This window comes from Lontra canadensis, unplaced genomic scaffold (genome assembly GCF_010015895.1).
Source record: "Lontra canadensis isolate GAN:19392208 unplaced genomic scaffold, GSC_riverotter_1.0 scaffold5, whole genome shotgun sequence".
Lineage (NCBI taxonomy): Eukaryota > Metazoa > Chordata > Mammalia > Carnivora > Mustelidae > Lontra > Lontra canadensis.
Genome location: NW_022630999.1, coordinates 24,834,703 through 24,848,114, shown reverse-complemented (window position 1 = coordinate 24,848,114; position 13,412 = coordinate 24,834,703). Strand labels below are relative to the sequence as shown.

The 13,412-nt window shown below is 50.9% G+C and overlaps 1 protein-coding gene across 2 annotated transcripts in view; it reads left to right on the top strand.

Annotated features, from left to right (window-relative positions):
* Nucleotides 1-13,412, top strand: part of CCNJL (cyclin J like) — a 50,786-nt gene that overhangs the window by 34,510 nt on the left and 2,864 nt on the right. For both annotated transcript variants that reach the window (XM_032851708.1, XM_032851710.1), the window contains 2 exons: nt 11,205-11,507; nt 13,010-13,169. In XM_032851708.1, coding sequence (XP_032707599.1) covers nt 11,205-11,507; nt 13,010-13,169 — 463 coding nt within the window. The remainder of the gene's footprint in view (nt 1-11,204; nt 11,508-13,009; nt 13,170-13,412) is intronic.

Genomic DNA, 13,412 nt, shown 5'->3' with positions numbered 1-13,412 from the left:
ACTGGGCTGGAAACTCAGAAATGTAGTTTGCTTTATAGCAGTTTTAGTGCTCAGGCCCGTTGGTCCAGGGCCTGAGGTTCTGGGATCCAAGTGGGGTTTTGGGGGGGCGGGGTTGTGTGTGTGTGTGTTGCGGGGAGAATAAGGGAGGAATCTTAAGATGCATAGGTTAGTTGAAAATGGGAGTGTTAGGAGCCCTTGACCCCCCCGACATGGGCAAGTCACTCAAAAAACATTTATTTGACTCTGCTGTATACCAAAAGTTGTATATCTGGGGAGGCGGTGGCAAACGAAATATCTACAGCCCTTGTCACTGAAGATAACTCATTCCACACACATGGTACCTACTGTGCGCTCACCCTGGGAAACCGTGGGGCACAAAGCAGATCAAGTCCCCGTCCTCATGTTGCTTAGGAGCTGAAGGCATCTCCCAGAGAAGCAGCCTTCAAGCCAGGGATTACCAGCAGGGCTCTGGGCACCTTCCAGCCCAAGCCAGTGGTCCTTCTAAGAAGATCTAAGTGTCTTTACTTTCAGAATAGCCTGGCCTACGTCTTAGAGGGAAAAGGACCAAGATTGACGTCAGGTGCCTGTCTGATCTTCCACATTTACCTGCAGCTTGGCTGCTGGGAGCTGAGCGTCCTTCTTTTCACTTACTTTAACCTTGAACTCTTCTCTGGATGTGTCTTACCATACCTTGTTGCCTGTTATATCCAGGATTGCGTTTACATATTCTCCTGTTAATGCTGAAGTGAAGAGGCAGAGCTCTGGGGTTCTTACTCATTGGGCCCCTCCCCTCTGGGAGAGCCACTGCTGAGTTTTCCAGAGCATTTGCTCTGCTGGTCCCAGCAGCCTGTGCTTTGCTGGGCACCCCCCCTCCCCCACCTAGTCAGCATGACTCAGAGTCCTACCAACGTCCATTTGTTTTAAAACTTTCAGACCCAGCCCATTATACCCTTGGGTGGGGAGATTAGAGATGAATTTTTTTTTATATTTTATTTATTTATTTGACAGAGATCACAAGTAGGCAGAGAGGCAGGCAGAGAGAGAGAAAGAGAAGCAGGCTCCCTGCTGAGCAGAGAGCCCGATGTGGGGCTCGATCCCAGGACCCTGGGATCATGACCGGAGCTGAAGGCAGAGGCTTAACCCACTGAGCCACCCAAGCGCTCCAGAGATGATTTTTTTTTTTTAAGGATTGTATTTATTTGTTTGTCAGAGAGCACAAGCAGGGGGAGCAGCAGGCAGGAAGGGCAGGCTGGGAGAGAAGCAGGCTTCCCGCTGAGCGGGGAGCCAATGTTGGGGTTGATCCCAGAACTGGGATCATGACCTGAGTCGAAGGCAGACGCTTAACTGACTGAGCCCCCCAGGTGTCCCAAGGTGATTTTTATGTTAGATGTGTTTGCCTGGATTTTCAAGATTGTCTTAAAGGAGTATCTGTTGCCTCTCCCTCCTGAGTGTTTAATTACAGGCATGTCAGTGTCTAGACAGGAAAAGTGTCTTCTTTGTCACTGACATGTTGGGGTTCCTGGAACTCTTCTAGGAAACTGTGGGCATTTGTAAAGCAGATTCACACTGAGATAGTCTTGGACTAAGGCAGAACCATGTTCTGGAACCTTCTTTGGCAGTTATTCTGCTGGTTCTGGCTTCTATGGTCCCATCAGTGGCATCCTCTGAGAATTTTAAACTGGTTTTTTTTTTCAGTTGGGAGAGTGATATTTCTTCTTTGTAGAGAATTAGAAAATAGTGAAAACGATCAAGATTAAAATAAGGGGCTGGCCAAGTCGGTAGAGCATGCAACTGTTGATCTGAGTCGTGAGTCTGAGCCCCGTGTTGGGTGTGGAGCCTACTTAATTAAAAAAATAATAATAAAATAAATTACTTGGAAATTCACTACATTATTTTTTTCTGTAATCAAAATGTGGGGGTGGAGGGCAGATCCTGGCCCCAGTGATCAGGGAAGGGCTAATATGGTGTTTATATGCCAGGCAGGGTTTTGAGTTCTTTGCACGGGTTTACTCATTTGATCCTCAGAACAGTCTTATAAAATAGACCATTGGTGGTTAGGTGACTTGCCCGAGGGTACGGGCATCTCCCCGAGTCCTTGCTGTCAGCCAACCACACACAGCAGCAGCCTTTGTCCTACGGCTGGATGGCTCCCTTCCGTGGCCGCCCCCGGGAAGACAGGCCAGCAGGTGGCGAGGTTTGCTAGGAGACTCCTGGCTCTCTTTGTGGAGCCTGCGGAGCCACGTGTTGGCTGACCTGGGTGAACTCCTCGGTCTTCAGGACCAGGTCTCGTGGCTGGAAGCCGCTCCCCTTCTAACCTGGAGAGACGTGGCCGACGTGGCCTCTCCTCCTCCTTTCCCCTGCTTCAGCGGAGGTGCCGGGACCCCTGATGTCCACACCTCTAGCCCTGCAGGCCAGGAGGACTCGCTCCCTGCTCTCCCTGCAGCCACAGCCCCATGAGGCCTGGTCCCTGCGAGCTGGCGGGGAGCGTTCTGCGGAGCAGCGACCCCTGTTTACTGGAGAGAAGAGAACGCCGTCCCTGTGCAGGAAGCCCTTGCTCAGCCACGGCCCCAGTTGCCAGTCGTGCCCCGATAAGGGGCCTTACCCTGGCACCCGTGCTCTTAAGCAGTCAGGGAAATAATTCATGAACCAGAGCACAAAGGAGCCTGGGATTTGCCAGAGCCACTGTGTGACATCGTTGTACCAGTGGCTCCGTTCTGAGACAGGGAAGTCCTCGCAGCCTGACAGGAAGCCGGTGTGTGACCCAGCTGGCCACATGCCACCTCTGACCTGGGAGGCCCTTTTTACGATTTCCTCCTGAAGAGAACAACCACCCACAACCTCCCCTCTTGTCTCTGGTTCCAAAGTAGGACTCGGGAACTGACTCAGCCAGTCAGAAATGTGCTGTCACTCCTTCCTTCGTTCACTCACTCATTCATTCTGTCAGTATTTGAGCCCTGCTCTGTGCAGACTGGAGATGCAGCTGTGGGTGGAGCAGTCTGCTCTGAGGGAGGAGGGAGACAGGTGCTGGGAGGAGGGACACAGCTTGTGGACGGGCCAGATCTGTTGTGTGCTCCACTGTCTCTGAGGCTCGGTGCCTGGGACACATATCCGTGTGGAATGAGTCCTCTTCAGGGACAGGGACTGTAAACATTGCTGCCACTCACGCTGTCTTCCTGGGGCTGTCAGCCACTGTAAGGATCTTTCTTTGCATCCTGAGGAAGGATGAAACTCACCCAGGCCTCGTCCCAGGTGCACCTTCATGCCAGGTCTCCCCAGCTGGCCCCAGAGATCAGAGGGTTTTTCTCCAGGACCTTTCCTAACCTCCAGATCTCTGCAGCAGGTCAAGGGCAGCAGAGAGGGAGGGGACGCTACCAGGACACTTTCTGTAATAAGGGACCACACCCCGACCCACCCACCCAAACCAGCTTTTCCACTAAAAAAATTCCTTGGCTTTCTGTAGGGCAGAGGGCTTCAGAGGGGTGTGGGGTAGCCATGGGGGTCTCATTTCCTAACCAGATTTTGTTCTCGTTCTCAGATGACAAGGTGGGGGAGGGGCTTTAAAATAGGAGAGTGGCCCTTCTTGGGGAATAGTAACTTTGCCTGTTTTTAAAAGCATGCATTTTAGGGTGTCAGGGTGCTTCAGGCCCTTACACGTCTGAATCTTGATCTCAGATCAGGTCTTGATCTCAGGGTCATGAGTTCAAGCCCTGCTTTGGGCTCCATGCCAGGTGTGAAGCCTATTTTTTAAAATATTTTTAGGGGCACCTGGGTGACTCGGTTGTTGAGGGTCTGCCTTTGGCTCAGGTCCTGATCCCAGGATCCTGGCCTCCTGCCCCACGTGGGGCTCCCTACTCGGCGGGGAGCCTGCTTCTCCAAACTCTACCCTCCCCCGCTTGTCTGCACTCTCTGTCAAATAAATAAATAAAATCTTAAAAAAAAAAAAAAAGAAAAGAAAAGAGAAGAACTGCATTTCTTTGGGTAGGAAGGGGGGCCAGCTGTTTAAAACCTGGTTCTCCTTAGCCAGGAAACTGTGGCCTCAGATTGGAACCTCGGTCTAGCTTCTAAATGAGGAGACAGGCATCCTTTTTTTTTTTTAAGATCTTATTTATTTGACACAGAGAGAGAGATCACAAGTAGGCAGAGAGGCAGGTAGAGGGGGAGGGGGAAGCAGAGAGCCTGATGGAGGGCTGGAGCCCAGTGCAGGGCTCAGTCCCAGGATCATGACCCAAGCCAAAGGCAGAGGCTTACCCCACTGAGCCATCCAGGTGCCCCCGTAGACAGGCATCTTGCCGGACCTGAAGGACTGACTGGGGTGGGGCGCGGGGTTCACAGGGAGCAGTGTGGCAAGCCACCTGCTTCGTCATGGACGAGCGGCCCTGTGCCTGGCTATCACAGACGGCGCCCCACTGACCTTTTACAGAATTCTACTCTGCGCATGCGCTGTTTCATATCGGAATTCTGAAGGGCGTCGAAATGTTGATGATTGTTGGAGGTGGGTAACATCTTCTTGGGGGTTCATTATAACATTTCTCTCTTTTTGGTATATTTAAAAATTTTCCAAAATAAAACATTCTTTCAGCAATTAAAAATACGGTTTCTGTTGGCCCTCATTCAGATAAGTCAGGAATCCTGTTTGCCCTGCTTGAGGCTTGTTTGCTAGGACCTTGGGTGGAAGAAGAAAAGCCAGGCTTTGGAGGAGTCAGTTCGTAGAGACAGAAAATAGAATGGTGGTCACCAGGGGAGGGGGGAGCAGGGACAGTGAGTTACGGTTGCATGGGGATACAGTTTCAGTTTTGCAAGATGAAAGGCGTTCTGGTGATTAGTTGCACACCAGTGTGAATGTACAGAAGGCTGCTGAACTGTATGGTTAAAATGGTAAATTTTATGTTATGTACATTTTACCACAACAAGCAAAAATGCTATTAAAAAAAAAAAAAAAGGATGGGACGCCTGGGTGGTTCATTCAGTTAAGCCACTGCCTTCAGCTCAGGTCATGATCCCAGAGTCCTGGGATCAAGTCCCACGTCGGGCTCCTTGCTCAGCAGGGAGCCTGCTTCTCTCTCTGCCTCTGCCTTCTTGTGCTCTCTCTCTCTCTCTCTCTCTGACAAATAAATAAAACAAAATCTTTTTTTTTTTAAGGGGGGGGGGGAAAGCTGGCCTATGGGGAGTCCCTTCGGAGGCTTGCTGAATTGACAGCTGTCTTGCCTCTGTGGTTGATTAGGCCACTTGGCTGGACTCACCGTGGTCAGCACGGTAATTGTGTGACCTGCGTGGAATGGCTGTGGCCCTCCAGGTTGTGTACCAGCCCCCGGAGAAGCGGGGGAAACGTCAGCCAGGTGGGCAGAGGGCTCTCAACAGCATTCTTTGCAGGTTCCGCTGCACTGAGGGCTCACATGCTTCTCTGCCTGAGCTCCAGACCCAGGGTGAGCACTTGGGGAATTTTAGGATTAAAAAAAAAAAAGTCTTTAAAAGTATGTCGATAAGGTTCCCCCTGCTCAAATTTGGGAGGGTGTGACCATCCGAAAAGAAAAATGTAAACGGGGCATCTGGGTGGCTCAGTCGTCAGGCATCTGCCTTCAGCTTGGGTCATGATCCCAGAGTCCTGCAGGCTACCTCTCGCACTCTCCCTGCTTGTTTTCCCTCTATCTGTCCAATAAATAAATAAAATCTTTTTAAGAAAAAAAAGAAAGTAAAATGTAGATAGAGTGATAGAATTGTTAAAAATTCTTTTTCGGGGGTGCTGGGGTGGCTCAGTCGTTAAGCTTCTGCCTTCTGCTCAGGTCATGATCCCAGGCTTCCTTCTTGGGGGAGGTGTGCTTCTCCCTCTCCCACTCCCCCTGCTTGTGTTTCCTCTCTCACTCACTCTCTGTCAAATAAATAAAATCTTTTTTTAAAAAATGCTTTTTCAACCCCAATGTAATTATTTATTCAGGAAAGACTCATTTGTAGATGCCAAAGCATTGAGTTAGGTTGTTGGAGGACAGGATATTCACGGAGTCTGATGGTGCCACCTCACAGATTACTTACTAATTTCACAGGAAAATGGTACCTTTAAAATGGAGAGATCTGGTGTCCCCACCACCTTAACCAAGTGATCTAATGTGGCATCGCTGTTGCTGGGACAAACTGACATTATGTAACTCCTGATGGGATCCAGTAAGAAGGGACAGAACATGGCCTCTGTAGTTTCCTTACCCAACCTGTTGGATGCTGAGGAGACATTCCAGAATATGGGGCGTAATTTTTCTTTTTTTCTTTTTTTTTTTAAGTAAGCTCTAGGCCTGACGTGGAGCTTGAACTCAATCCTGGGGTCAAGACTTGCGTGCTCCGCCCCTGAGCCCGCAGGCGCCCCCAGAACATGGACATTTGAGAAGAAAATGGGTACAGATTCATCCAGAGTCAGTGTCCTGAAAAGCAAAGGATGGAACTAAAGAGATGTGTAACAGGCACCGTGTGTGAACCTTGTCAAATCTGGATCCAGAAAAACAAAAGTTAAAAAAGACATTTTGGGGACTGTTGGGGGAACGTCAGATGTGGATTGAATATGAGAAAATGCTATTGCAGAGGCGCCTGCCTGGCTCAGCCACTGAGCCTGCAACTCTTGGTTGAGGATGTGCGTTTCAGCTCCCTGTTGGGTGTGGGGCCTACTTCAAAAAAAAAAAAAAAAGGGAAAGAAAATGTTAATGCGTTAATGCTGATGTTTGTAGGGTTGGTAATAGCGTTATGATTATGTAGGAAAATGACGTCAGGCATGGATGCTGTCCAGGGGTGGCATGTCATGTGTGCAGCTTGGCTAGAAATGGTCCCTCCCGCAAAACACACACACACACACACACACACACACCCCAAATGTGACTCAGAGTCAGCACTTGGTAAATCTGGCTGAAGGGCCATTTGTGTTCATTGTTAACATCATTTCATCTTTCCTGTGGATTTGAACGTTTTCCAAATACAACGCATGTTGAAGGAGTCATAGTCTGTGAGTGTGTGGCTCTGATCTGACTTGGAAAGACTCAGACGTCTGTCCCCCACGCATCCCCAGGGGACCTGCCTAAAGAGTTCCAGGCATTTGGTGTCCATGCATTTTGTCGATAAAGAGCAAGCAGCTGAGTGGCCGCGCTCGGTGGCCGAGGCACTCGGGACAAAGGGCTGGCACGCCCTCGTCGTGGGAGGAGGGGAGGAAGTGTCCGCCAGACACGTGCAGCACCAGGAAACTCATAAAATCTTTTTTGGCCACAAACTGTCTCATGCTGGGGAGTAGCTGCTCATCTGGGGTCTGCCGGCCAGCCGCAAAGAGCAGGAACTACCAGGTCCCTGCTAGATGAGCAGCGAAGTTCTCTGAGCTTTTGCTCTGACAAATGTCAGGTCCAGAGCAAACTCACTGAGGATTCAGACCCCACTGTGCCTGGCCCTGGCCTGCAGCAGCTTCTCCAGCCTGGGGAGCAGGTGAATTCAGATGCCTTAGTAATCTGTGGCCCCTTCCACTGGAGGGTAATCCTTTAGGGCCTGGTGACTAGGGAAAAGGCAGAGCTCTGAAAGGTTTGAAAAGCTCTGAGGGCCGGGAGGAAAACTAATCTCATTGAGCACATCTGCGGGTCAGAGCAGATTGCTGGGCGAGGGTCTTAGCGCCACCCCCAGGTTGATAGACGCTTTTGCTGGGGCTGTGACCTTCACGGTGCCACCCTCTGCTCTGGGGAAGAAATGAGCCCTTGTATCCACTGAGTGTCTGTGAACAGGGTTGGCTTAGTTCAGCACAAGGTTCAGGGAAAACATCACAATTTTGCAAAAATATTTTCTCTTTCTTTTTAAATTGCACAAAGATAGGCTCATTGGAGAAAAAAATTAGGGGATGCAGGTAATCTGAGAGAATCAGAGGACAATTAAGATGGCCTAAAATTCAACTATTAAGAGAATACCATTCATCCTTTCAACGAATATTCATGGGGCAGTTACTACGTACCAGGCAGTGTGCTGGGACCTGGGGGCATAGCTGCAGACGGGTCACACGTGGTTCTTGTCCTCACGGGCTTCGACCTATTAATGACCTATTGGTCAGGTGCTAGTCATTAATATTAATAGTTGATATTAAGTAGTCTGAGCATGAGAAGTGCCTTGATGACATCGGCGGCCTCGGAACTAGGTACCAGAGAACGCATGATAGGGTGAGTGAGGGGTGAGTACTCCCAGCTGGAGGAAGGGTCCCCTGCTTAGGGAGGGTGTAGGGGGCTGGCAAGGCCTCGTCAGCCAGGCCCCACCCCAGGATTTCCAGCCATACAAGAGGCTCTTGCCCCTTGGGCAGCATTGACCTTGCTGTTCCTGCTTGAGTTGCCCTTGCGTGCAGGACATGGGAAGGTGTGCGCCCTGAAGGTGGCGCCCCGCCAGGCTTGGGTCCTGACGGTAGAGCTCCGGAAGGAGAAGGTCTGGGCTTGCGGTTCGCTGTGGAGGGGCCGCTCAGCCGTCAGTCTCCACTCCTCGCTCTTCTGTACATTTCTGCCAGCTCGGCTCCTGCCCGGCAGAAACCAGGCTTCGTGTCACACCGTCTTTGCCTGCGTAGTGGCCTCCGTACGGCTTGCTGAGAAGACAGATGCTGGCTTCCCAGAGGCCGTGTTTCATTTCTCAAGGACATTTTTTGAGGTCTGCCTGAGATATGCATTATATCCGCTGTAAGGCAGCCTGAAGTGGTTACTCCCTTCTCTCTCCTGAGAAGGGTGGAAGTCTGATGGGAACTGGGTCACTAGGAGCTCACTGTGGTGCACAGGTGTGTAGATGGTTTGTCGTGCTTTTAATCGGCGCAGACAGACGCGTGCTTTCTGAGCTCAGCAGGCTGCCCTGTCTCTCCTGACACTCACTCAGCGGTGTTCTGTCCCCAGTCAGCTTGGGCTCAGAGGCCACAGGCGACCACGCTGAGGCCAGGCTCAGGAGTCACTGTGTTGTGGGGGTCAGGTGGGACGGGGACTGTGGTGGGGGAAGGCTTCCAAGGGGCAGGGATGTGGGTGAAGGACAGGGAGAGAGGTTGGCAGAGCGAAGAGGGGAAGAGGAAGAGTGCCCCAGGCGGGGGGCTGTGTAGATGAAGGCTGGTGGGCAACCGGGGTTGGGGGGTGGTGTGGTGCTTCAGAGAAGGGCACGGACGGAGCCACAGCCAGGTGTGCGTGGTTTCCGCAGGGCCGGGTGGGTTAAGGCTGGGAGGCCCGTGGCGGCCCCACCTGCAGAGCCTCCCACCGTGCAGGCCGCCCCTGGAGCTCCCCGCCCCTGCTGAGTGCCAGGATTGCTGTGTAAATAACCTCGGTTCCCTTGACCCTGGAATGGGATCACTGAGGCTCGTGTTTATTGTGTGTTTGTGTCTAGCCCCATGCAGCTCTGTTTCATGCCGTTTATTTCCAGGACCTTCCGGTATTTATTCATGGTTCCTTCAGTACCTTCTGAGCTGTGTGACGTGCCTGTTTGTGGGGTTTCACATCTTTTTGCCGCTGCCATTGATAGGAATATATCGCAGTTCTCTGTTCCTGCCAAACAGATTGTGCCCACACTCGGTGATCTAAACAACAGTGATGTGGGTTGCATGGCGTTTCCTCTGCCAGTTTCATCTGCGCTCATTCATCCAGCCCCGCAGGGACGCGGCTGGAAGGTCTCACTCGTGTGTCTGAGAGGTGGTACTGGCTGTTGCCTGGGTACCTCTGTTCTCCTTGTGGCCTCTCCACCTCCAGCAGGCTAGACCTTCTTCCTCACGCGGCACTCCCAGCATGGCACTCCAAGGGAGGAGGTAGAAGTCTGTAATGTCACACCCACACCCATTTTCTCTAAGATATAATTGACATTTAACGTTGTATTAGTTTAGTATATGTGCTGCTGAAGCGAGCACATCATTGTATTAGTTTCACGTGTGTAAAAACCAGTTGATCTATGTATGTATTGTGCAGTGATCCCCACAGTAAGTTTAGTTAACCTCTGTCACCTCACATACAGTTTTTTTTTCTAGTGATGAGAATTTTTTTTTAAAAGGTTTTACTTATTTGAGAGAGGAACATGCGGGAGAGAGCGCAAGCCAGGGGAGCAGCAGAGGGAGAGGGGGAAGCAGGCTTCCCACCGAGCAGGGAGCCTGATGCGGGGCTCTATCCCAGGACCCTGAGATCATGATCTGAACTGAAGGCAGAGGCTTACCTGACTGAGCCACCCAGGCACCCCTGGAAGTTTTTGCCTTTTGACCACCTTCACAAGTTTCCCCCACCCCTGCCTCTGGTAATCATGTCTCTTCTTTGTGTTTATGGTCTAGCTGTTTGAGATTCCATATATAAGTGAGATCATACACTATTTGTCTTTCTCTTCCTGGTTTCTTTCACTTAGCATAATACCCTCAAGGCTTATCCGTGTTGTTGCAAATGGCAGGATTTCCTTCTTCGTAAGGCTGAATATTATTCTATTGTATATAAAGACCAAGTTGTCTTTATCTGCTCATCTGTCAGTGGACGCTTGGGTCATTTCCCTGTCATGGCTATTGTAGTCAATGCTGCAGTGAAGGTTGGGGTATGGGTAACTTCAAGATAATATTCCCTTTTTGCTTTTCCTCCCCTTCTTGTCTTTTCCCACATTCCCCACCTACCCGTCTTTCCTAGGCTCACCTCCCAAGCAAACCGTTTCTGAGGGAATCCAAGCTAAAAACCTGTTGACAGGGCTTAAACCCAGTGCTGAGGGGATGGGGAGTCATTGTTGGGCTTTTCTACATGGTGGGGGGACAGGGTCAGATTTGTAAGGTCATTCTGACTCTGGCTGTCTGACCCCTGACCAGTCCTGAGATTGAACTAGTGAGGACCAGACGGGATTTGAGAGAGGGCTCCCTTACTTCCCAGGCCCTCGCTACTGTTGCTAACAGCCACTGAGCACCTCCTGTGTTCCACGTGCTGGCCTGAGCATGTGGTGTGCACATCCTCATTGTCCCTGACAAGCTTTATGAGGTTTAGTTTCCATTTTACAGAGGAGGCAGCTGAGGCTCAGAAAGGGTGAGACACTTGGGCATAGTCACGCAGCTGGAAGTGATGGCTTGGGGAGCCAAGCCCTAGTGTGTCAGATCCAGAATCTGTGCTCTTGGTCCCTTGGCAGTGGGTGGCTTTCTGTCCTCCCTGCCCGCACCATCCAGGCACTTGAAGGTGGGTCTTTACCTCTTGGGGCAGGCAAGTGCCGTCTTCCAGTAACCTCTGCTTCTCTCGCAGGTAAGTTTGAGGACAGGGAAGACCACGTCCCCAAGCTGGAGCAGATAAACAGTACGAGGGTCCTGAGTGGCCAGAACTTCACCCTCACCAAGAAGGAGCTGCTCAACACGGAGCTGCTGCTCCTGGAGGCCTTCAGTTGGAACCTCTGCCTGCCCACGCCTGCCCATTTTCTGGACTACTACCTCCTGGCCTCCGTCAGCCAGAAGGATCACCACTGCCACAGCTGGCCTGCCACCTGCCCCCACAAGACCAAAGAGTGCCTCAAGGAGTACGCCCACTACTTCCTAGAGGTCACCCTGCAAGGTGAGGCCCGACGGCGGGACCTGTTCCCCTTCCCCAACCACACAGAGGCATGTCCACCCACGGAGTCCTTACTGAGCGGAGCCCATCCACCCAGAGCACTCCTACCTCACAGGGGTCCACAAGGAAGGGGCAGCGAGTCTTCCAGCATTACTGATACTGTGTAACGACAAATAGCAGCTTGGATACTGGCGGCTGGCACCCTACTGACGTACTGATCACCTGCTAATTTTTCTTATGATCATTAGGTCTTAGGTCATTCCAGAAGAGTTGTCATTGTACAGGTAGGGTGGGGGAGGGGTAAGTTTTAAGTAATAATGTTTAGCAATAAAGTTACCCTGTTTGGGGACATTATTTGAATTCCACTCGTCCCACTGTCTTAAAATCCAAGTATCTTGGTATCTTAAAATACCAGGTCAGAAATACTGTTGATACAACCACCCCCAATAACCCGCCCCAAACCAAAATGGTTCCAAGTAACAAGATCAACAATTAGGATATCGAGCATTAATGGAGCATATACTGTGAACCAGGCCACTTATTTTAGTGATTTGGGTTATATGATGTCATTGTAATTTCCCAGTGACCCCCCCCCATGAACCCCCCTCTGTTATTCTTGTTTTACAAATCTGTTTCCTCCACGGGTGCTCAAGAGGTGAAGTAACTTACGCAAGGTCATTGCTAAGATTTGAGGAGGAGTCTGGCTCTGTGCCGGCTCCTGTCACCATAATGCCACCTGCTTGACTCTGACTTTAACAGGCCGACACCGAAGTCGTCAGAAATGATAAGCAGCCTAAGAACGAGGACACACTCATCCCCAGTGTCCTTTGTGAAAATCCTGGGCATCTGAGGAGTTGGCCTTTGCACATGAGAAGGGCCGGCTTCCCCATGGTGCCAGACATGTTAGTAGGACACTAAGATTCATTTCACACCGTATCCGTGTATCAGAGCAGCTCATGTATTCCTTAAATATGTGTAGTTTTGATTGGCCAGTCATAGGTCAGTCGAGCTGAGGGTGGGAGAAGGTTCCTCAGTAAATGGAAGTCAGGCGCTAGTTTTAGTTCTGAGTATCAGATGCTTATGGCTGTTCACTCATTCAGCAGACTTTTATTGAGTGCTGTAGGCCAGGCTTTGTTCCTTTTAGCAAGTAGCCTGTAGTCATCCCCCAAACAGGAGCCTTTGCCATGCTGTGTCAGTCCTGTGGTTTGTGGTGCTCTCCGTAGCCCGTCAGCGAGCCCCTGGCAGCCCCTGGAAGCTCTGGACGAGATTTCGAAAAGGATTCCTCTAGGCTGACACCAGGAATCCCAGACTGAGAGCTAAGGTGTTTAAGATTCAGGAGTAGAACTCCACGCTGTGTCCAGTTTTTTATCCTGGATGCATGTGGCAGCCGTGAACAGGCTTGAATTGAATCACTTGTCTACCAGTTCTTGGGAGGCCTGAGGCGGAGAGGCCCTGGGAGCCTAGAGCGAGGCTCTGTGGTGCTGACTGCCGTGATTCTCTTTCAGATCATATTTTCTACAAATTCCCGCCCTCTGTGGTTGCTGCGGCCTGCGTTGGGGCCGCCAGGATCTGCCTTCAGCTTTCTCCCTACTGGACCAGAGACCTACAGAGGATCTCAAATTACACCCTAGAACATCTCAGCACGTGCATTGAAATCCTCCTGGTGTAAGTTCCGCCCCCGATCTTTCCGTGTTTCCAGAACATCCAGGCACTTGCTCTCAAGACCCACCTTACACAGTTTCTCGAAGTCAGAGGGTTGTGGTGGCTCCCCTAAGGCAGTGTCTCCTGTAAAGTGAGCCATGGTGACTCCTGATAGAATTGAGGTTTGCAGAGGTGAACCTTCCTGTTTTGGGTAGCTCTGGGTTTGCAATGTTAAGGTCAAGGAGTGGGGGAGAAGAGAAGCTGTGT